At 48.3% G+C, this 24,513-nt stretch overlaps 1 protein-coding gene across 9 annotated transcripts in view; it reads left to right on the top strand.

The window, feature by feature from the left end:
• sif (guanine nucleotide exchange factor still life) overlaps positions 1 to 24,513 on the top strand; it is a 213,069-nt gene that overhangs the window by 79,967 nt on the left and 108,589 nt on the right. For 8 of the 9 annotated variants that reach the window (XM_075695937.1, XM_075695938.1, XM_075695932.1 and 5 more), the window contains exons 9-11: positions 5,920 to 5,955; positions 12,820 to 12,927; positions 21,596 to 21,792. In XM_075695937.1, the coding sequence (XP_075552052.1) occupies positions 5,920 to 5,955; positions 12,820 to 12,927; positions 21,596 to 21,792 (341 nt within the window). The remainder of the gene's footprint in view (positions 1 to 5,919; positions 5,956 to 12,819; positions 12,928 to 21,595; positions 21,793 to 24,513) is intronic. The other variant, XM_075695934.1, reaches the window with a different exon arrangement.

Below are 24,513 nucleotides of genomic sequence, written 5' to 3'. Positions count from 1 at the left end.
TAAAAGTGTCATATTGTAGGACACAGCGCAAGTCATCGTCTCTGCAGGACAGGTTACTGTCGTCATTGTCGTCACCTACGAAACAAGTGGCGCCACCTTCTAAATTTCTTGCGTTTTCAAGCTTTTAGTGATCGCTGCGAGCATGAGGGCGCACCAGCGTAAGTCGACTTATCAGAAGGGACATGCTTTCGCGTTTGAATTATGCGAGTTCTTTTTCCTCTATAGCCATGTGCAGTTTTTCGCCGGGACGTTCCAGAGCGTTCAAATTAAGAAGAAAAAAAAAGGTCGAATAAACCGAGATCGAATTAATGGGAGTCGAATGTAATACAAAGAGTTCAACGGTGTGGCGTTCTTCTGGACGCAGTTACTTTCACCGAATTTCAACCACGAGATTCAGAGAGAGAGAGAGAGAGAAAGCAGGAGAGACTCGTGCAACACAACGACACCTCTAACACATTTCCGCTGAACACAGCCTCTCAAAGGGGCATTCGAATGATTTTCAAGCAACCGTTTTTCAGTCATAGGTTGACGGTTAGAGGCAAAAATGCAACAAGAATTGTCAGCCATATGGGTTTCCAACTCAGTTATTCAGCCGAGAATTTTCGAAATACAAGGTAAAGAAATACGTTCCCTCAACTCAAAATTTCCCCGGTCTCCTTTTCCCATTCGTCTCAACCGCTCACGTAACCACTCGCTGCCGATGGCAAGACCTCGAATCGCCTGCGTAGCGGAAGTTTGCGCTCCACGGTCGCCTACGCGTTCTATGTTCACGGATTCCGGTTGCTGGAGCGCGCTGATGGCGCCGTTACCACGGTAGCAAATTACCTTTGCGCATTCTAGCACATTTTCATGGCTGCCACTACTGGTCGAGCGTCCTTGTGCTGCGCAACGTCTCTTTCATTCTTTCATAGCCTGCGCAGGCAGTTTTGCACAACACTGCGAACAACGAAAGAAGGTGCGGCAACAACGGCCCACGGAGGTGCGAAACTTGCACCGCGTGATCAACATTCACGAGTGCATTAATAGCACGTGCAAGATTAGGCAACAAGGCGACAAGGCTGCTCATTTGGGCTGCAGGAGTGGGGAGAGAAGCCTTTGTGCGAACTTCTCCTTTGCGCACTTCCCTATGACAGAGAGCAATGCTCAGAGACGTGGTAGTGTGTGTTAGTTACAGTGACTTTTTTGTTTTTACCGACCGTGTGTATTTGTGCTAATATAAGAAGTACAGCAGGCAAAAATGAAACCAAATCTTAATTCATCAAGTTCTTTTTTTTTTTTTTTTTGCTACAGTGCAGTGGTGCTTAGCAGCGTTATTTTTAACCAAGCATGGCCAAGTGAGTGGTGAGATTCGCGACACTTATCGTGAGTTACCACTTGACGATGATGCGGTCGGCAGCGATGTAGGGATCTGTTTGTGTGATTAAAACATCGGATAGTTTGGTAACGGTGGCTTTGACCTACGCTAGAAGCACCTCCAGCCGTCAGTCTACGCATCCTGCAACAGAAAGACGGTGGCGCCGGTCCTGTAGTTTGTGTTCGTATTCTGTCCTGGTCTATTGCGCCTTGCTCCGTACTTATCCAAGCATGAACCAACTAGCCGAAGCAAAAGTTTTGTTTGAAATGTGTTGACGGGTCCCTTCATTATACCACCATCTCTGATTCAGCTAACGGCTACGCAGCGCCTTCACGCGCACGTAGTGCCTTCCGTAGATTTTCTTTGTTTTTTTTATTTTTCAGACATACGAGTCCTTTAGCATAGTATCGATGTATATGAAAATACGCACGGATGATCAGCAGTACCAATGGAGACGTCTCAGGACATTTTGTCCTGAGAATGTAGTGGGACCGAGGGTCCCACTACAGTTCTTTCACTTTGGAACCCTCGTCTGTATATTTGTCATGTAATTACTTCTTTTTTTGGAACCAATAAATCTGAATCTGAATCTGGAAAAAAAGAAAAGAAAGCGCGCTGAAATTTCATCGCTATTTCGCTAGCACCAACGTATCGCAGCCGGCAGCAATTCTTTCAGGCATTGTCGTTGGAGTGTTGTCAACAAAGGATATTTGTGGAACAGTGAAATGTATATCTTCAGGCATGACGGTTTTGCGCGGCGCCTGAAGGCGTCGACACTGGAGTCGTTGTTTCAATTTACCCACTCCTTACTATATTGCCTGAATGTTTGAAAATTTACGATGCTCTAAAACGGTCTATTTTTGTTGCGGCACTACCAGTAATATTGCGCAGACCTTCAGCAACAGTGATTTCGACGATTCCATGTGGAAGTGTGGATAGTCGAATTGTGACCCTGGTTGGTTCTAGGTATTTTAGCTTAGATTCTTTTTTTTTTCTGGCGGTTGAGAATGAGCTTTGCCTACTTTTTAGGGCGTGCAAAGCTGCCCTGCTGAGATATTCTTAAAACAGTCGTATTGATTTAGTTTACGCTAAGCTTAGCGGTCGAGCGATGTTTTGGACGATTGCGCCACACTGAAGCTTCGCATTAGAGGGCAGCACTTGCTGTCGCGGTCTCTGCAGTTGGCTGCAGCGCAGCCGCCGGTGAAATAGCAGTTCTGTTTTCGTGCTGTCCATAATATGCAGCGTGAACGGCTGGTTGACTTAGTGTTCACTGCAGTTGCTCACAAGTTCCGCTTTCTGTTCTTATTTTGTTAAACTTACATCGTTGTTATAATCTTTTCTGCACTTCATCGACGCTTTGGGTGTGGAAATGTCTATAAAGTTAATTAAGCGGCGCGCAATTAACAATAACTTTACACAAAGAAGGGGCGTAGGCGTGTGCAGCACTTCGTACCTAGTCACTTCAGTTTTAGTAGCGCATAATCGGCGTAGATGTATTCCGTACATGGCGCCGAACTGCGCTGTTTCCTTGCGAAGACGTAAACAATGACGGCTACGTTCACCGGCAGCCCAAAGAATGCGGCATAAAGTTTCTAGAAAAGGGAAGAATCGCGACCGTGAACGGGAATCGTCATTTTTATAGTCCGACACTTACATCTTGCTAGCCAAGCGGTGACGTTTCATCGCTTACGTGGAGACTTATGGATCGCCACCCTCGGAGCATTCAATGCACAATCGCATGCCTGTGCCGTACGGCGGTAGATTTAACATCGTCATTTGGAGGAGAAGCCGGAAACGTCATTTTATCACGCTAATTTTGGCTTCCACTTGATCTATCAAAATGGGGAAGGGGGGTGAACAAAAGCTCGTAAACTTGAAGCACACAGGGCTATTGCTAATGGAACGTAAGGGGGAAATAAGGAAAGAAACACGAACAGTTATACGCAGATATACGTAGCTTGAGCATAGCAAGTCACGGAGACGCAAAATTACTGGCTCTTTCGCCCCCACCTAATGCCGTCATAGCCGGTTTTTTTATCTCTTCTTTCCTACTGCTCCTCCTTCTCGTGACTAGGTCGACTCGCGAACGAGAAATCTCAAATGCGAAGCACGCACGTCGAGCACGCAGCAACGCCCAGCGCTGCAGCCTGCTCTGTATAGCGTGCATCGCTGTATGCGTTCTGCGCTGTGCGGTGAAGAGGCATTAGCGAGCGCCCGTTATTATGCCGGTGTGCCCGGGAAACCGTGACTCGTCGAGCGCTGACGGCGTCCGCCCTCTTGTGCCGGGCTCGTTCGATGCACTGAGCATTGGCCTTGCTACTACCGTAAACACGACGTTAGTGCCTTGGGCTGTAGGTTGGCGCGTTCTGGCCAGTTTTTTTTTTATTTGCTGGTTTCCTTACTCATCACTTTTTGGGCCACTTTTTGCCTCCCGGTGTCCTCGCCGTCAATGTGTTCCCATTTTTTGATGCACGCTTTGAGCGAGTGACAACCATTACCTTGCTGGCTCTCCGAGCTTCCTTTCGGAGCCTCCGCTGCAAATTGGCAGCGTCGGCTGGAGCGTTAGCTTTCCGACAAATTACCTGTGACGCTAACACGGGTGACGGAACTATGATGAAGCATTTGAAAACGAGGGACGACAAAGGAAAGAAAGAAAGCACGCTGAGAAGGCGAAGGTCGCATGTGACATCTACTTTGATGGAACAGCTGCGGCGTCTTTCTGTTCTTTTCTGTTTTGTTTATTTCGTGTTTTGGAGGTCAGGTTACGGCTGTCGGACGAGGCGCTGGAGTTTTTGGCAGCAGAATTTCAGCGAGAACATAGGCCATGCGCGGTATAAAATCGTCCACACGCAAATTGGAGAGCGGACGTTGACAGTGAGTGCATTTTAATACGTCCCGGAAAAAAAGAAGAGGGCTGTCTACTATGACCTCTTCGACAGCTGCTTATGGAAATTGGAGCCGCGACTAGACACTGTTCGCGAACTGGCTTAGATTGCGTGCATGCAGTTAAAGCAGAAAGTTTTTTATGAATGGATATATATATATATATATATATATATATATATATATATATATATATATATATATATATATATATATATATGTGTGGATATGAATGATTATATATAGCATATAAACATTTGACAGTAAAGAAAGCAAGTTATGTTCACGTTGGGCTTTATAGATATTTGCATTAGAATATGATGCGCTGTAAATAGCAAATCCTAACATACTGCCAACAAATTACTGTTGTTCGACGGCTCGCGGACTTGTTTCTCGAAAGCGGTAGAGTTCATTTTATGCATTAGCGTATGAGAGGCACCGGATACTAATAACTGAGCGGCGCTCACAGTTGAATAAGTTTGACGCCTCATGCTTGTGATTAGGCCTCGAACGTAATGGTAAGTCAAGCGAATAGCCCTGGCTACACTCCGCTCCATGATGGTGATCTCATTGTTAATCTAATGTACGGAAGCCCGTTTCTATAATAAAGCTCGAAATTACCGAAAAAGATATTGTAAAAGAGGCCAACTAACTATTGTTGAAGAAAAGTAACTTTTTCTGACAGGAAAAACGGAGGTCTTGTAGGTGATAAGATGTGCTCATCCCACTGTAATATGTAGCCCCGGAACTCACTATGACATTCCAGCAGACACATCTTACGTCCTCTCAAACCCATAGCCACACTAAATTCTGCACGCTCATGCTGATCCTAATGATGACTTATTTCTTCAGCGTCTTGCACATCGTCTCCTCATTCATATGAAATACAAGAGAGATATTGCCATTGCTTTCGTCAAGCTTGCAAAAAAAAAAAAAACATGCGTGCGTGCGCTTCAGGCGTTAGAGTACAGCAAGAATGCTACTGCTGCCTAAAAACAGGAACTACAACGCTTGGTGAGGGCGAACTTTTCTGAACAAATAAAGAAAGAAGAACATCGTGGCGTAAAATACTTGACAGTCACTTAAGTATCCTTGCGTGTTTGAACGCGAAGGTATTAGAACTCGTCTAAGTTATCAGCTTAAATTAAAGCTCCACCTTAATCCACCTTAATCTAATTTTGGGAATGGGCCACGGCGCCCGTCCGACGCTGTGGCTGTTCACCGTGGGATTTCGCAGTGCGAACCGGAGCAGGTCCAGCGCCGGGAACGTGACGTCATCACTTCGTCACGTCCGTTTTCTTGCCATCTGATGTTAACACCGGACGCTCGGCAGACTTTACGCTTCATGGTGGCACATAAAGCTTCCGCCTTGAAAAAAAAAAGAATAGATAAAACGGTGTTTATCGAATCTAACCACAATGCACGAAACCGTTCAAGAGTTCGTCTGCCGGCTTAGAAAAAAGGCGGTGTCTTGAGTGGTCGGAGACCTTCATTCAGTGTTTCGCGAAGTTGTCTCTTATAAAGTCCACGTCGGAATTGGAAAGGGACATTACATGGCGCGAGTGTCCGGCGAAAACGGCGAAGTTGTTTTGTAGACGCCGAAGGTTGGGAACGGACCCAGAAAGAGAGCTATAGTCCTTGCCTGGACCGCGACTAATTCCGTGTCTTTCTGTCTCGTGTAGCTCCCGCCTACCGAAACAGGGAGAACATGGAAAAAGGTGCGTGAGTGAATCTGGCTTAACTCCTCCTCGCCTGCTTCGGCTTGCAGCTCTCTGCTCCTCGCGCTCCTTTGCGCCCGGCACGCTCGCTCGACGTGTTTCTTTCCTCGATATTGGTGTTTGTTTTTTGCATCGCCGCCACCTGCGTACTTTTTTGCCTTTTTTTTTTTGCATTTGCGCATCATCACATACGCATGGGCCTGAATGCTTTTTTTGTTTTGGCTTTTTGCGGCAGAACTGCTGCTATTCAGGCTGAGATGGCATTTTGAACGATGTCTTCGTTGTTTTTGTAATCCGGAGATAACGTGGCAGTTTACCAGAATTTGTCGGTAAGCGATTTGGTTGGCGTCTCAAGCTACTACTTAAGCTACTGGCTTCGTCATTGCAGGAACCGCCGTGGTTGCTTAGTGGCTTAGGTGTTGCGCTGCTGAGCACGAAGTTGCGGGATCAAATCCCGGCCACGGCGGCTGCAGTTCGATGGAGGCGAAATTCAAGAACACCCCTGTACTTCGATTTAAGTGCGCGTTAAAGGAACCCCAGGTGGTCAAAATTATTACGGAGTCCACCACTACGTCGTGCCGCATAATCAGGTCGTGGTTTTGGAACGCAAAACTCCATAATTAAGTTAATTAAATTGTCGTTTCGGGGTCGACAAGGGAACGTGCTTTTTTTGACAGACCTTACAGTATGTTTTGCGTATGGAGCATTTTTTTTCGCAGGCGAGAGTTTCCTACCGACTATGAAAGTGTCACTTATGATGTATCGGCGCACAATTCTAAACAATTATACATTATTCTTCCTTTGAGCAACATTAAATGGTTTAGCGAAGTGGACAAGTGGCTGTGATATCATGAAAGACCTAATTTTTATAGATTAGATCACCTCGCGAACGTTTTTTTCCCTCGCTCATCGTGTTCACTGATTGGTTAAGGAAATCAGTGCCTGTTTATCGAACAACACCATGGTTGCTTGATCGTTTTTAGTATTTTTAATGTCCTATAGGGGTGGAGTTGTGTTAGCCCTTCACATTCTTTTGCCATGAAATATATGTCCAGCATGCTCCAGCATATAGTTTTCTTTTTCTTTTTTCTTCATGCGTTGTGGAAATTTTTCTAAGACCCACAAATACGTTGTATCGCTCGATGGGAGGTTGCATGACGTAGCTCTTTTATCTTTTAATTGCGTAATTTTTTTTCAGACCACAAAATATGTCTGTAGTCGCGACGTCACTTCAGTGGGCCAGTGTGTGTTTTGGAAAAAACATTCGGCGGCTGATGAAGGTCAGACAAGGAAAGAAGAATACTAACTGCACAACTTTTCACACCTCATCTTAATTGCTTTGGTAGTCATCTGGGAAGTATTTAGTGTTCCTTCTCTTTGAACACGCATTTCCACTAATAATGTGGCGTTGCGCTTCGTTTCTCAGATGTTGAGACCACTTTCCACGTGTTTTGTACGAGTTCCAATGTGTTTTCGTTTATTCGATTACTTCGTTAACAACGCGAGCGGTAGAGTGAATACTCTTCTGACAAGCAGCTCCTTTTGTGTTCCAACTGGTACAGCGCTTACACCTGCACACAGCCATTACCGCCCAGCCTGCCGCAACATGGCACGGGCTTTCCACAGCGCCAGTGGTTCCACCGCGCGTGCTTCAAAAGTCGAGGGCCGCCGTTGAAAATTCGAGCGCACCGTGTTCGGTAAAGCTTTGGATGTTTAAATTGCATAACAGGTGCGATGGCCGTTCATGTCGAACCACAAATGATCTGCTTCTCAGTAATGTACGTTTGATGAGATGCGAGTACAAAAAAAAAAATGGAGTCTACGCAGGGGGCTGCCCTAGAAGCCCGCGAAGCTGGTGCAGCTGGATTGGTCAGTGCAGTGGGGGAACTCAGTGCAGGTGAGGTGAGTTCGGTGCAGCAAAGGATACGAACAAGCACGCACACATGCCCGCAGCTTAGCGGCCTTGGGAATCGCACAGGAAGAATAGAACGGGCGTCCAATACTCAGCGCGCTGCGCGGGGATGCGCCGCTGTACGGAAACAGCTCGGTGAAAGGGGGAGCGTAAAGAAAGCGATGCGGAGAAATGGCGGAGGCCATTTATAGAAAATCGGCAATTAAAGCACAAGCCGACGGACGCACAGTGGAAGGCGGCGCAATATCTCGGAGGCAAAGCATGGCTAGTACCGTGCAGTGCGCTGCAACCGCGAACGCTGGTACTCGCGCCATGAAAGTACACAAGCAGAAGTAAAAACGATACAGTATTCAAATACGAATTGCAGCCTACTAAATCCTAACAACGGGTGGAGGCAAGGGCGCAAGCAAGACACGGACAGCTTGCCCCTAAACAACCGAGCACGGGGTGTTCGCCCGCGCGAGAACAGGCGCGAGAAGGTTGACAAGCGTGCAGAGCGACACCGCGCGAAGTCCAACAACCTGCCACTTTTCGCATCCGGAACGGTGCCCTGGGCTTGTTCGTTTTCGAAAACGCTGTCGCAGCACTCGCGTCACGGCTGGGCTTGCGAACAGCTCTAATGCGAACGAGAACAGAGCCGCGCAGGCGGGCTGACGATTTTGCGCGTTCGCTTGTTCGAGATGTCTGTTTGCGGGCTTGACCGTAAAGTAATTCGAACGACTCTGCCGAGCATTGATACAGTGCACCAGCACCGAAAGTATTTTTCCCATCTCGTACAGTCTTTGGCAATCTGGTTATACGCTTTTAGAAAGGGCGAATCTCTCGTACGACTCGTGTATGAGCGCGAGCTAATCTCTATACGCGGGCAGCAGCTTGAATTCACCTACAGAATCACACACACGCACACACACGTAAATAGGCATATACACATACACCTGTCTGCTCGTGAACTGGCACCGTTGTCGCAGCCTCGTGTTTCGGCCCGGCGCCAATAACTCGATTAGCTACCCCCTACGGACCCAGGTACGCGAACCGGTTTTCGCTGGAGGCGAGGAGGGGGGGCCTTCTGAGTTCACCTCGCGAATTGTGCCTGCTGGAAAGAGGACCATTTTCTTTTTTTTCCACAGTGGGACCGTTTGCATTCACTGAACGCGAGCATAACATCGTTAAGTGAGTGCTCCAGTTCCAGTTTCCGTTCGCTCCTCCCCCCCCGCTACCTGCATCCCACTTTCCTTATTTTTTTTTGTTTCTTTTTGCAAATGCGTTTCACCGCGAACACTATGCGCAGCTCTTTCCGCTTCGCCGCCCGCTAACCCTCGAGAGCTCGGCGGGTACCAGCGGCGTTTCACGGTGAGAGCACCCTTGGGAATGGAAACATTCGCTGGCTTATCGAGTTGTCGTACATTCCAATTTGGCGTGTTCTTTTTTTTTCTTCTTCCTCTTTGCCTAAATAACTCGCGTAATTCCTTTTTTCAATGTTTGCCCCCCAGGGATATAACTCTCTGCATTAGGTAAACCAGCGACCGCCAGGGCGCTCCACATAAGCGTTTTTACTCGAGAGATTGGTTTTTCGCTTTTTTTTTTCCTGCGTGCTGTGAAATACCTGAGTGAGCCATAAGTTTCGCCTTCGCTTATTTGGTAGAACAGTGGCTGAAATTAGATCCTGGAAAAAAATTAGACTTTCAGAAAAGTTTGAAGAGAAAAATGCAAGGTGGCCATGTGGAAAAGCTGAAAACATGTGAATCTAATACCAGGAGTATACCTAACGTGCAGTGTAACGTAGGAGATACATTCACAGATGAGTTACTTTCAGAATAGAAATACACAAGAGACAACAAGTGCAGAGAAAAATGGAGACGAAAGATTCAATAGGGATGGAACGAATCAATAAAGGAATGTCTGAGGATGTAGCTTGAGACCTCTCTTGTTCGACCAATGTCGGTCATAAGCCGTGAAGATAATAGTAAACGAAATGAAATGAAATCTCAGAAAAGGATACGCTTTGTCTTGCAATAAGTATTGACTTTTTTTTTCAGAAGCTGCACACGAGCCATGTAGGGGATAAAGCTGTGGACGCTGTAGGCCGACGAAGTATGCTTAGTGAATGCTGTTATAATTCGAGATGTTATATAATTAGAGAGCTGTTATATTATGATTAGTGAAGCGATGTTATAACTAGAGAGCTACCTTTCTGGTGGCAAAGCAGTTGCATTGCGATCGCGAAATCCGGGCACCGTAGAATTTTGCGTAGGAAAGACTAAAATTTCGTAAGAAGAAAAAATAAAAAAGAAAGGATTTCGGCTCGGGCACAATGGGAAGTCAGTGAGTAAGTGTCCTTGTATTGTGTGCGCCTGAAAATAAGCCGGATTCAGTGAGAATCTCATTAAGTAAATAATTTCAGTAATTAACACAGCATACGCTAACTCCAGTTCAAAGCGCGCGCAAGAAGTGGAAAAAATGTACACACAGTTCAACACGTCGAGGTGTAGTTATCGTGATGGCCCGCCGTGTAACGCACGCCAGGCGTGCTCCTAGGATGAATTGAATTGAGTTTATTTCCATATTGAATGGTGGAGAAGTCCGAACTAAAATTGAAAGTTAATTCATTTGACAGAGGAGTGGCGTGAGTCCGAACGCCGCGTGAACTCGCGTGACGGGAGGAAGAACACCGCTTTGCTCTCGCGTCATCCTATATACACTTCCTAGCACAACATCACGTGGTCTTCTCGCGACTCGTCTTGTATACTCTCTCCAGTGGCGTGGCGCGTGAGATACGAAAGAGCAATGCCAGCGCATGTGTACTTAACGTACACTGCGATGTTTCTTCGAAGTACACATCCTGCTGTTCGTATTGTCTTTTTTTTTTTTGCATGCGCGAAACAGCACACGAACGAACTTTTCTTGCCATCGCGCTACCTTTACGTCTAATAAACCAAGTCTCGTAAGTTGGGACTTTCGAAAGAAGGCGCTATTTGAGGTGACCTATCACGTACGCGTCTTGGAGCGAGAACGTGCGTGACGGCCACCGTAGCGCCAGATATTTTCCTCGAGGGGACAAGACATAGCTCATCTGCCCCTTCCAAGATGGCTGACCTCGAGCTGCAAACATTGTCGAAGCCGATGGCCGTGTATTAGCCGCATGCGAGGAAGGGTCGGTAACAAACACGCGGGAGACTCCTGTCCCTGCTTGCAGCGCCAAGTTCGCCATCTTGTAAGGGTAAGACGAGCAGACGCCACCGCTCGTGGCATTTCCCATGCGCTACACTTGAAGCTATGCAGCCATGACTTGAGCGAATTTTGCTTACTCATGGCTTCCGTTTTAACTAAAGGCTCGCAACGTAACTTGATAAAAAGCGGGTTTGTGTTTGCGTAGCCAGAACTTCACAGGTTCAGAAGCATATACGGGAAAACCTAGGCGAGAATTTCGGCTCTTCTGTCATGATATCTTTTGACGAAGTACTCCACCGCAAGGCGTTGAAAATGTTCCCGTGTTGCAGAACTGTTCGTTAAAAAAGAAAACGAAAGGAGTCAGAAATCGATTCGTGGTTACTCTGTCACCACCGACACATTTACGCATGGAAATTAGAGGTTACGTAGTCGCTCACTGCATAAACAAATCGACGCACTCACAACGTCTATCACGCAACATTAGTGTTGTTTTTGCGCGCTGTCGCGCCATCTTCAGCAAGGAAACCCCACCATTAAAGAGATCTATATTTAATGGTGTTTCGCCGTGAGCACGTTTATCACGAATTTATTTTGTTAGGCCAGGTGCTATCCCGCGACAGGTTGATCGCCGTGAAGCGCAAAATGTGATCACGGGGAAAGCCAACGAAAAACTTGAAGAAAGCATGCTTTTCCGAACTAAATTAGTCTAACCTTACCAGCAACATTTCGGGAACCGATTAAGAAATTAACCGTGATTAAAGTTCTCGAAGGACTTGATTGAGAAGGTAATTTGTCACCCCAGCCGTAATCATTTCCGCGCACTTCAAGCCCGTGAGGGCAATATTCTTCGACCGAAAGACGCAAACACATTGGCACGCTTTCTCGAAGCAGCAGGAGCGCGCTCCGCAAAAAGCGGCGTTGTGCGATTAAAAAGAAGAAAGAAAGACCCACCGAACGCCTGAAGCGGTTTTCTGTCTTTCGACGGTTTTCGCGCGATCACTTGTGGCGTTGATTAACGGGCACTTCGAAAGAGAGAGAGAAAGAGAGAGAGAGAGAGCGATCTTCACGCCGTTTTATGATTACAACGAGTCGACAGCCGGGAAGCTTGTCGGCTCGTATAGCTCTACACGGCCCCGTTATCGCCCGCTCTGATCCACTCGGCGGTGCGATGAACGCCGACTGTCGCGGGAGATAAAAGGGAAGGCAAAGTGCGGCCGAACAGAAGCGAAAACACTGCAGTGGAGGGCGTCATGCGGAACCTACTGCCTCGTAAAGCTCGGTCGTTTCGGGGGCCACTTTATTGCTTGTCTCGTCCACCGCGCGTGCCTCCTCCGGCCGTGTCCGTGCGTGTATGTGTGCGTATGTGCGCGCTCAACACGGGCGCGCGATCATCTTTTGCACCGTGTGCCTGTACGACTTTGCTGCTGCCGCTGCTTGTTCGATCATCCCCCCCCCCCCCCCCTTACTTTTCTCTTTCTCGATCGCTTCCTTCACCATGTGTTCGCTTGTGTCGTGGCTCGTCGCATGTGACACAGAAAACGGCGTCCTCGTCTGTCGCGCTCGACTGATCTCCGTCTTCCTTCTCCGGTCTTTCTCCCCCTTTTCCCCTTTCTTCTTCCCATCGTCCCTATACCGTTTGTCTCCGCCTGGTTTCCCGTTCGTCTTGGCGCTCTCCCGGAACGGTTCTACGACGGCCTGAATATACGGCGTCTATGCCACCGTGCCTGCTTGCCCGCCCGCCCGCCTGCGCTGCTGCCGGGACGCCACCCGACTCGCCTCTCCAGTGGCACTGATGCGTGAAGTCCACGTGGAGCTGGAGGCGATTCGGAAAGAAGAACAGGCGCTCAAGACTCATCCCAACCTGCATGGATTCCGGGGACTGCTTGAACAGCGTGAGTGCAACGTCTCTGCTCTTCGAGGTTCTTGTTTACGTGTCACCTTGTGTACGCTGTGCCACGCGGAATGACGTATGGCTACCTTAAACTCGCACTTGCTGAAGAACACGTATTTTAGCGAGGATGTATATGGCTAGCCGATTCGTCTGTCCGTCTGTCGGTCGCCTGTATGCCGAAAGCTCCTCCGACGCAACCCCACGCGCACGCGCGAGAAGAGAGAGAGAGAGAGAGAGAGGCGCGCGATGAGCCAACACCACCTAGATAGCACAAGGCTTGTTTACTCCGATACATGGCGCCATGCTACCTGGCCCGAAATTTCCTTTGACAAGCCTGGCGTGATTAAAGCGGTGACGTCAAAATCACTGTTACCTACTCGGGAGCGTTCTATGGCAGTTGGGCCAGGTAACTTGACGTTATGGATCGGAGTGACAAGGCCTTGTGCTATCTAAGTAGTGTTGGATTAGCTGCGCCAGTAGCGACGTCGTTGCTCACCGTAGCAGCCGAAGGCGCGCGCAGCACTTTCTCTTCGGTTCCGAAATGGGTAGGCCACGCGTCTTCCTGAGGAGCAGGCAGCTTTCGATCAGCAACGCCGCGAGCATAACCGGGAACGAGCTCGTCAACACCGTGCCGATGCTGCAGGCCGGGCACATGGTCAGGCTCGTGCAGCCGAGTGCAAGCAGCAAATGCGTACTGGGAATCCGCGGCTGCCTACCAAGCCGCCGTGTAATGAACCGTCGGGATTAAACCAGTGATAAACACCGTAGCCGCACGTTTCAGCTTCCCTGTTTAGGACCTATTTACGCTCGAGCCGCCCATCGCCGCAAGCCGCACCGCACGCGTGCGGTCGCGCGAGAAATTTCACATATCGAACACTTGTGTGCAAATTTCCGTTTACACTGCGTACACAGTGTAAACCCTACACATTGTAAACCGAAATTTGTGTAGAAGTGTTCGACATGTGCAATTTCTCGCGCGACCGCACGCGTGCGGTGCGGCTTGCGGCGATGGGCGGCTCCAGCGTAAACAGGCCCTTAACCATCTGTACGGAATGCTTGGGCGGTGATTCTTTTTTTTTTTAGTACCTAGTTTTGTATTACGTGTTTTCTCGTGAAATAAATTGCGTCTGCCCTCCCTAGTAATAATTACACACAAAAAACATAACACAAAAGAATGTAAGAACGTTAATGTGTAATGTTTTCCCCCATAATTACCCGATAATATAATAACGGTATACATATCAACAGAGTTTTAAGTTTTGGGCATACGTACAACCATTTACGGTATACCGGAATACCGAAAACACACATGTGAGTGCCAGTGCCGGGGGCGCCACCTTCTAGCGCTGGATTCGATTGGAGCGCGTGCGAGACTCTGATAGGAATGACGGGCTATCGTGCTAGTTGGCTACTCGTGCACATCTCTCGGCACAAAGCATGCAACATAATGTATTAGCTTCTGTGTTTTTCGTCAGAGACAAGACGTGTGGGACAAGAACCTTTTTTGGCATTTTGTGGCAAACAGAGCGCTGCAAACAAGGTGTTATTGTGGCTGGCTGCGGCCGTTCATGTTTCTGGTGTTGCGGTATTTCGTGAAACTGCCGATACACATGCAGACTGGGTAAAACTCTCCAATAGCATTCGAAAGGCTTCAGCTTGCGCATGCGTATTAACATTTACAGAATACCGTGCTACCTGAGACGCAGACGTGACCAGCCGTGATGGTGGCTTCATCTTTTGGCGCAGCGTTTAACGAGAGAGGGCAATGAGCTGTTATCGTAGTGAGCAACAATATCCTACTTCGCTGCTGGTGTAGCGCATCGGTAGCGACGCAATAATTATTTTTTAGAAGAATTTTCTTCGGCGACAACACCCACGTAACACAAGAAACATTTTTTTTTATCGCGCGTCACATTGGACTAGACATCACAAGACCACCTGCGTTGTTACTGCCGTCCACGTTTTTGGTAACCTGGGGCCGAATCTTATAACGGTTCGGAATACGAGCCGTCCGCTTCGCCGCTTACGTCATTAGATGTGCCACTCCCAAGCCGGCGGTGGAAGAAGGGGAGTACGCGACCAATAGATGAGAGGGTGCCACCTCTGAAGTGTACGTCGTTATATGACGAGCTAATCGAGGAATCGCAGAATGTTTCTGCTTGCGAAATGAATGTAAAATATAAATTAAATATTATACGCCAAGTTTTGAAGTATAAACTTGTGGTGTCTGTTGTTTACGCAATGCAGAAGTAATTTATTAATGTCATTCTTTTTCATTCTCAGCCCACAGGTGGTATCGCAAGCGTAAATGAGTTGGCCACGGAGTTGGCAGAGCGCAGGGCTATGTCGTCTGCTACGAGGAGCTCGCACGATGCACGCAACAGGAACGCACTACCAGCACTTCTCAAGTAGCTAGCACGACAAAACCGTGAACTGGTTCTTAGGGAGACCTTTACTAGCCGACTTTATCAATTTTCCTTCGTTTTTCGCCCTTTGTCATCGGCTCGGACATGACTCGCTCGCCGCCGCGCTGCCGCTATCCCTGCGATCTTCCCCACGGCGCGTCGCGTGATAGAAGGAGTAGAACTTGAATCGAACATTACGGTATACGGGCCCTGCATTGCCTGCGCGAAGTCAAATCGAAGAGTGTGGTGCTGACGGTGCGCGCTGTGCCGTGAAATTGAGAAACAAAGTATGGCACTCCCGAACTAGAGAAAAAAGGGCAGCCAAATAAGAGAGCTCCACAATACCTTCCCGTCCTGACTGTATAGTTTTATCAGCCGAACGAAGGAAGCGCTGAACCAGCCTAGGTTGAACCCTTCTGAATGCTGAACGGCGATCTGCGAGCTATTAGCACTGGCGATAGCACTGGGAATTCGATCTCACCATGCAAATATCTCCTTGGCATTGACTTTGAAGCTGAAGTCACGGCAAAGCTGACCCAGCCCTTCAACCGGCCAACACAGTAATTGCGAGAGCAACTTTGTGGACAATGCCGGCAGCAGAGATCTAGGCAATTCCGATTAATGCTTCGCGTCCGACTGAGCTCTGGGAGCTGCAGGCCGGTGCCGATGAACCGCAGCGCGCAATATCCCTTCCTCTGCGTGAAATGGCCACTCGTACGCTTGCACCCGAGTCTCCTCCATTTGATAGCGTAGCCTGCCAAAGGTCTACTTAGAAAGCCAGAAAGGGCGGTGCAACTCATTATCCGTCACTTCTTCGAAAGCGTATCGCATTTCCAGCCGTGGTCGACACCGAAAGAGCAACGTCAAGCAGACGACGAAGGCAAGCAATAGCCTCCGAAGCAACCAACGCACGCGCGCGCGACGCCCGCACGTCTCCGGGGACGCGCGACCGGCGCGCGCGGCCAGGGTCACAAGCCAACAGCCAAGCCACAGCAACGGAACCCAAAGCGGACTACCCCTTCTCCGGTTCCTACGACCGGTTCGCTTTGAAGATGATTGACAGATGCGTGACGTATTCGAAAATTGCGGTACCGCCCCGGTGCCTCTGGCGACCTGTGACGTAATCAAAATTTTGGCCAATCAGGTGAGGCCAAAGGAACGGTTCCCCAACCGAACCGTTATAAGATTCGGCCCCTGGTCTGCCGTGAAATGTAATAAATATACGCAATCCCTAAAACCTGATATTAGAATCGCGGCACACGAGAAAAATGGCCATGTATGCAGCACGTGTCAATGAAAGAAGTACTGATAATGTACAGCAGATTGCGGAATTGTCAATTTGTCACGACGCGCTCGTTAATTTTGCAAGCAGGAAATCTCCCAGCGTCCCCACTTTCCCGTGCAGTGTACAGCGAACACAGAGATCGAAATCTCGAATTCGTGTGGCTTTGAGGTGAATACCTGCGTTTGGAGAGAGAGAGAGAGAGAGAGAGAGGCAGTCAACTGCTTTGGGAAGCGAGCACTGGCAAGGCGGCAAGCACGTGATAAACAGCTCCTCCCCCCGCGTGCTCGCTTGTCCTGACGTTTCCTTCCACCTGGGTTAGTGCGCGGAGGGCGGAACAGAGCAAGCGCGCCATGCTTGCCTCAGTAAATTGGTGCAGCGTTCTGGAAGCTGGGATTCTTTTGTAAAAGGAGATGCGAATAGTGTATAAACTGCCTGCTGACTTCCACTAGGCTCATATGTTTTTTTCTGTACTCTAGTATTTGTTGCTGTTTAATATTTGTCGGCAAGCGTCAAGGTAGGCTACATTAGGAGCCGGCTATGCCAAGTGGCAGTTAAGAAATTGAGGCTACCCCTCCCCTTATGTAACACACACGCATGTACTAAGGACACGTAAACATACTAAGCCCCCCTCCTCCCCCTTCAATAAAATTAAAACGCACATATAAACGAGGCAGAAAATAAAAAATATCCAAGACGGGCGTGCCAAATGCATCCTTGTTAAATAAGAAATTGATGCTGTCTATGTAATAAAAACACTTTATTACAGGCACACCCAAATGTGGAATAGAATTGTACCATTGTATAGCAACTAATGACTGCCTTTATGGCAAAAGTAGTCACGAAGTCTATTTTTGAGGTCTGCTTATGGTTAGCTTTTAGATAATGGTCTGCATAATTTACAAAGTGGTAAGAACTTAGGCTGGCCAAACACTTTCTGTATATCTCGGAGAAGAAAACGTTTCTCGACTTTCCACGAGGTGCCATTATATCCTTTTGCACTCATTACTCTTGAAGCATTCGGATATCCTTCTTGCGAATATTAATTTTGGCTGCCTACAAAATGTATAAACGTAAGCTCTGCGGTCTCTACGCATAACTTGTAGGAACTGCTTATAATCCTCGCGCTGTCTAAAGGCGCTCTGTGGATTGTATGTCCGTAAAGGCGATGACGTCATTGGCTTTTTTTATGGATGGTACATATCGTGAGTTTACGGTTAAAATAATTTGTTATCGCTAGTGCGTCTATGGCGTATGCACAAACATATATCATGACAAATCAATTTTTGTCGCACGTCTGTAGACCGTCTTATTAAGGCTGGACTCGCGAAGTTCGCGCACAAGGGTCATTCGTTATTGGCCTAACGCTTGACTATCGCATCGACAGTTATCGCATTTGGCCAATTCCGTGCATGCCTTCCACCTCCTTGCGTTCTCTGTTCCTCCAACAACCTTCGCCAGTTCGCCTAGCTTTATGAGGCTGCGCCCGCTATATGGAGCATCTTGCTGCACGGTTTTATTGTGACATAGAGCGCTAACCCGAGCGACTGGAACGCCACCGGGCGGCATGCAGCGTAGCAGAAGCAATTTAGACTAAGCCTCGCTCTCCAGTCGCACTCTTAGAGGCGGACGGGCTGTTAATCAGCGGTACACGGAGTTAGGGGTTTGCGGCGCCGGGGAACCTGCCGTAAATTAACGCACACGCTGAGCTCACCTCGCGACAGGGGGGAAGAGTTAGACGGGGGGGGGACACCTCCTTTCCCGCCCCTTTCCTTTATTCCTTCCATCTCGTCACGTGACCACTTCGCCAGGCTTCACTCGCGTCCAAAAACCCTCTTCCTATCCTACCGTCACTCTTCATCACTTTCTTTCCCTTTTCCCCTTAACATCCCCGGTCTTCCCTCAGTGTCACGCGTTCTTGCGTCCCCTGTGCACTCGGGCTGCACCAGTGCGGTGCAGCGTGGTTGTAGCTGTGCGCGAACGTCGCCTGTCGATGAGGTACTGAACCCAGAGGCCTTATCGCGGGTTTCAAGGACGGTTTAGCTAGGGAGTTTTCATACGCGGGCCCTATGCCCTGTGCTTGAGTGCGTTTGCGTATGAAGGACCCCGCAGGTCTACAGTGTTCTTACGGCCTTTCTCGGGATCGTGCCTTTCGCCAGGCAGAGGCTGACTCGGAGACTCGCCGGCCGTCTTTTTGAACCAGAGTCAGGATGTTCAGTGAGTTCGCGGTAGAATTACAAGGAAGTCTAATCACTTACTGACAGGGGTACCGTAGTCGGCGACTGTGTCGCGATCTTTGATTATATAAGAAGAACAGCGAATGAAAGGAATTATATGTGAAAATAATTAATAGACCTACATTTCTGAAGAAAGCAAAACAAAACAGAAAATAAAACCTTCAAGACAGTGTACGTCATCCTGAGCTCTTAAAGGTTGAAGAGTACGAGAGGTCTACGAAATCTGCGGGGATCGTACTCGCAACCTTACAAATCTCGTATAGTACGAACTATGTAGACACTTGCATACATTCTTAAAGAAATCTTTAAAAAATGTATATTTAAGGAAATTCTAGTAAGTCTTCACAGGCTTCCTATAAACCAGTGTTAGTCAAGAAGTCTGCACATTCATGTTCGTAATTACGCAGACAGTCATGCCTACCATCAGTAGAAACTCGTAGCCTCATGCTTTGCGCTATGAATGAACTGATCAACTAGGTAAGAACTATAGCGATGCAAAGCAGCCTGTGAGCTCACGTACAGATTGTCTATATACTGATGAAATGAACTTTGTCAATGGGAACCCGCCATCTGATTAGCTTCCGACTATGCTTCAGCGTTGCGCGGCATTTACGAGACTGACTTTACGGGCGCTTTTAAAACTTCTTTCTTTTCCTTCCTTCTTTTTTTTCATCACTTCACTCCTGGCTTCGCTCAGGCCCGCAGGGAATGGCGCGTTTCCCGGTGGGGACATTGCGGTCGAATTCGCGTACGGTCCGCGGGGCGCAACCCCGGTTATATCTCCCGCTTTCAGAGCCGCTTATTCCGAGTTGGGCAATATGAGAGCGCAGCGCTCCATCTCTCCCTCTTTCCCTCCGTCTACCTGGCCTTGTTCGGCTCTCTCCATCATGTGTATCCGCGCGCGTGTCGCGTATGTTAGTGCGTTGTGTATGCGCGTGTGCGCAATTGGAATATGTGAGAGCGTGCCCGTCACCGTAAAGCCGGCACCTTGCCCCTTGGCACGCTGTAAATTAAAGAAAGAGGGGGACCTGTGCACGGTCGGGCAGGCAAGCTGCAGTGCACGGACGGACGCCGTTTTCCGCGTGCCAATAGGTCCTCACGTACGCGGGTCCGCTTCGTACGATCGTTAACCTGCGCGCGTTGCCCAAAGCGTGCCGCTCGAGAGTTTCCAGCGCTCACTGATCTCCGTAATAAGCGGACTTCGACTCTCGACAGTCAGCCGCCGCGTTTCGGTCTAATTGGAGCCTGCACATCGTCGTATGTTGTCGATTAGGTTGCTCCAGTTTGAGTTCTGCGACGAGAGCGGACTGCCGCCCGAGTCTGTTCTCCTGGCTGCGGCTTCACGAAAACAAAATGCGACTGATTATTACTTACTCCTGGTATTTGTTGGTTGCTCAACTTGTGCGACGTATTCAAGTTGCAAAATGCGCGTGCGCTCCCGCTTTCTGAGTTTTTTTTTTCTTTTCGAATTGGGAGGCTCAGTAGGGCTCGCAACAGTGCGGCGTGCATTGTGGCGACGTCTGGGGCGTGCTTGTGAATGTTCTCATTCTTCTCTGGTGCCTTCTAAATCGAAGGTATAGCGTTGTAGGTATGAATTTTTTCTTACTTTCTGTACAATTCAGAGGTTACAACGATGTAAATGTTGCTTCGTAAGTTTGAATGCACTAGGACTCAAACGTGAGCAAATTTATCTATTTAAGAAACCTTACCGTGACAACTACTGGAGTTAGGTCTCCCAACGGATTCGAGCGTTCTTTAGCTTGATTACTCATTTTCCGGCACTGATTTCTGACTAAAGCTATGGCGTATTGGGTTATGGAATAGATAGACGATGTGTAATATTGCCACGGCACATTTTACTGGCCTGTACGCGAAAGAGATGGAATGGGCTTCATTGGGAATAGCTACCTGTGATTGTCTCACCGCGGTTGCACAAGTCCCACACATGCGTGTTTGTCTGTCCAGTAAGGAATTAGTACGCGTTCGTAAAAGCCATCCCTAATCCAGCACGTATTGCGTACTTTTCTAATCTCTATGGCGTCGAATGTCATTTTGTCTCGACTGCGTGAATCTGGCTAGATCGCAGACCATTTTTAGAGACAAAGGTTCTTGGTCCATGGCGTCATGCTTCGCAGACTTGCAAAGCAATGCGGGCATTACTAATGTTTGCGAAATCGACTTGCCTCAGTGATAGATTGTAGGTGTGATGGGCGGCAGCTCCGCGTGTTCGCGCTGCTGGTGCCTCTCTTCCTCCCCTCTCTTCTTCCTATTCCCCCCTCTCTCTCCTTTCCTTCTTTCCATCCTTTAACCCCGTTTCCTTACGCAGGGTATCGAACCGCTGCGCTACTGCTTGACATCGCTACCTTTCTTTTCTCTCCCTCACCTCTTCCTCCTCTTCCTCCTCCTCCTCCTCCTACTACTACTACTACTACTACTACCACTACTACATCTGAAGGGTGGAGACCTGGTCTAGTTGGTAGATGTTCATGGTGTTGAAGGTCAAACACTACTACTACTACTACTACTACCACCGCTACTGCAGGAGGACGGACAGAGTGACTAGTTGACTAATATTCATGGTACTGAAGGGGTCAAATGCTACCACTACTGCTACTACTTCTACTACATCTTCTACTAGCCATGTTTAGACTGTACCAGTGCCAACGATTCCTTGACGGGAAATGGCAATCTCTGTGTCCCATCGTATGGCTCTCCTTGTGTCCCCCCTCCCCCAACATGGCGCAGGGCTGGCCGCGTCCTCGGGAAGACCCAGCAGCGCGGGCCCGTCTCTGAGTGCCGGCGGGTCGCTGTCGTCCAGGCGGAGCACGCTGCTGTCGCAGGCCGGCACGGCGTCCTCGCTCAGCGTCGAGAGCAACCACGCCCTCTTTCCGCAGGCGTCGCTCGAGAGCACCGACTCGCGCGTCTACCTCACCTCGTCCGAGGTACGTCGCCGACCCGACCCGTGCCTGCCTGCCCCCCTATTTCTTCTTCCACAGGGTTTTCTGGAACAATTACTAGCGCAAACTTGGAGCGTGTGTCTACGGTAGTTGAAATTGCCGTGTCCCCGTACAGAATAGGAGTCATGGAATGTAGTGCACGAATTGGTGTGCAACTTGGCTTTCTAGCTTAAAAAAAAAGGCGCTGTGACTTTACAGATTTATATTTTTTTTACGAAAATATTGCGTAATCAATGAAACGCTGCCCCAATGATTGGGCATATGGACTTGTAACAACTTGTTGTAACAACTTCAACTTGTTGCCTTAACCCGTTTATTTAAAAAAAATATGATTGCTTGGAAATTTAGAGAGATAAAACTTGACACACAACACCACAAGAGCGCCGTAAGCCACAGACATGACGCTCAGGCATGTCCATGTGGCACCCGTAATTTCTGTAGTAGCTAAATAACTGCAACGCAGTAGCTCTCTCTCTAGTGATTTTTGTAGAAAACTACTCTTTCACCTCAGCTTCTTACGCTCTCGCAGTGACGTTCAACAGCAATACGAACAACCGGGGAATGAAAGCATTATTCTACTGCCTCCGACGTCACCTGCGGTGAAACACGCTCCTTGGTGTCGGCGTAGCAAGCGATTCAACATTGTTCCTTATGGCGAAATAGTCAGAGCACACTTTGATAACTGAGCAGTCTTAAACTTAGTCTTGGCTGATAACAGCGGATGTGACGCAGCAAATGACTGTAGATGGGAACTGGCAAAGTGCAAGAGCCCGTCATTTCGAAAGTTTGGGAGTTTAAAAGTTCGGAAGAGGCCTTCATACACAGGTACCTTGAGAAGTAGAAGAAGACGTAGTAGTTCTGCGGAAACCCTCAAGGTGGAAAGAAGTAAGGAATAAAGGGAAAGTCAGACATCCAGCCGTTCTTAGCATTGCTACAAAGGAAACCCACACGAATTCCTCGAAAGGAAAGCCTCACAGTTGAAGAAAAATTCGTCCTGGTCCGGGACACGAACCCGGGACCACCGCCTTTTCGGGGCAGCCACTCTACCATCTGAGTTAACCAGGCGGCTAGCAGATGGCAGGGCGAAGTCGAATTTGTCGAAAACACGAAGCAAAGGCAAGAGTTTGACGTAGTAGTTCTGCGGAAACCCGCAAGGTGGAGAGAAGGTATTGAAGACTATGAGACTTTCCTTTCAAGGAACCCGTGTGGGTTTCCTTTGCAGCAATTGCTACGAACGGGTGGATGTGTTATTTTCCCTTTATTCCGTAGAAGAAGAAGTAGAAGAAGGAGAACAAGAAGTAGAAGAAGGAGAACAAGAAGTAGAAGAAGTAGAAGTAGAAGAAGGAGGAGGAGTAGGAGAAGAAGTAGGAGGAGGAGGAGTAGAAGGAGAAGTAGTAGGAGAAGAAGAAGGAGAAGGAGGAGAAGGAGGAAAAAAAGCAGGAGGGAAAGGAGAAGGAGGGAAATGAGAAGAGGAAGAAGAATTGTCACGTGCTATCGAAGAGGGAAATGCAATCCAAAAGCCTGTCCTGTCGTATGTGTTTCTCGGTGATAGTCTGTGTTGCGCAGTTTATTTATCCGGAAGTGTGAGACGCCAAATAGCTGAGACCAAAATTATGCTTAGGAAGAAGAAGTAGAATGATGCTTCAGATGTGCCGGTTTGTATTCCGTTCCAGAAACGCTTTCAGCCTCGTCCGGCAAATCGCCGCGTCGTGCAACCAGCCCAGAGAAACCTCACGTGTGTCGCAAAGACAGTTTCACGCTGGCGTTGCGCAGTCTAACCTCCATTTCGACGGCGCGTTTACAAATGTGCTGTCATAGCACGTTTCATGAATTGAACCGAAGATGGTGAAATTGTCATCCTCCGACTCATTGAGAGCTCCCATTGACATTTCAAAAGAAAAAAAAATGCCAGAATGTACATGAAGCCATCGTAGTCAAGTGTAAGTGAATATATGTTTGAACTATTAGCGTCAATTGTGACATTGCGAATGAGCTCTTTATTTTCGTCTGTAGGGAAAGAAGGAAATAATAATAATAATAATAATAATAATAATAATAATAATAATAATATAAAGATGCTTGGAGTAGTTCCATTGCCAATTCGCCCAAGAAACTACTTGCCTATATCATTTTTTTTGGACGTGTGTACTTGCTTGTCTCTCATTCTCTTCTTGTTATTTTTGTTCACAAAAACTCCCTTCGAGTGTGTTAAACCGTCTGGTGGTGGGAAGCGCCTTTGCCGAGGCCGCTCGAAAGGCGAAACAGGCCTTGACGTAATGCCGTACTTACGACGCTCGCTAAACGAGCCGTGCTCGTTCCGAGTTTCGGTAACTTCGCAGTCTCGAGTCTTGTTGCTGCGCTTTAGGGTAAGCTGTGAGCGATGAGACTCCAGAGACTTCCTTACTCAACCGCGGAGCCAGACGCGTGGCGCGCTTATGGAGCCGCTGGTGCACCGCGAACGAAGAGCGTGCTTCACCTCTGGCTCCCACTGCATCGCAATGAAGCAAACTTTCTCCCACATGTTCGGATTGAAGTTTATTCGCGCAGCCGACTCGTACGTCTTAGGGTAATAAACAACACCTGACTCGCTCATTAAAGCAGAACTTACACGAAACGCGTTTACGACGTATTTTAGGCGTCCGGTTTGCCCCGGCCGTTGGCGCGATAACTGCGCGGTCGTAATGGCGCCGAAATGCGCGTTCCATA

Source organism: Dermacentor variabilis, chromosome 6 (genome assembly GCF_050947875.1).
Source record: "Dermacentor variabilis isolate Ectoservices chromosome 6, ASM5094787v1, whole genome shotgun sequence".
Lineage (NCBI taxonomy): Eukaryota > Metazoa > Arthropoda > Arachnida > Ixodida > Ixodidae > Dermacentor > Dermacentor variabilis.
The sequence above is the reverse complement of the archived record's forward strand: the minus strand, read 5'-3'. Positions and strand labels throughout refer to the sequence as shown.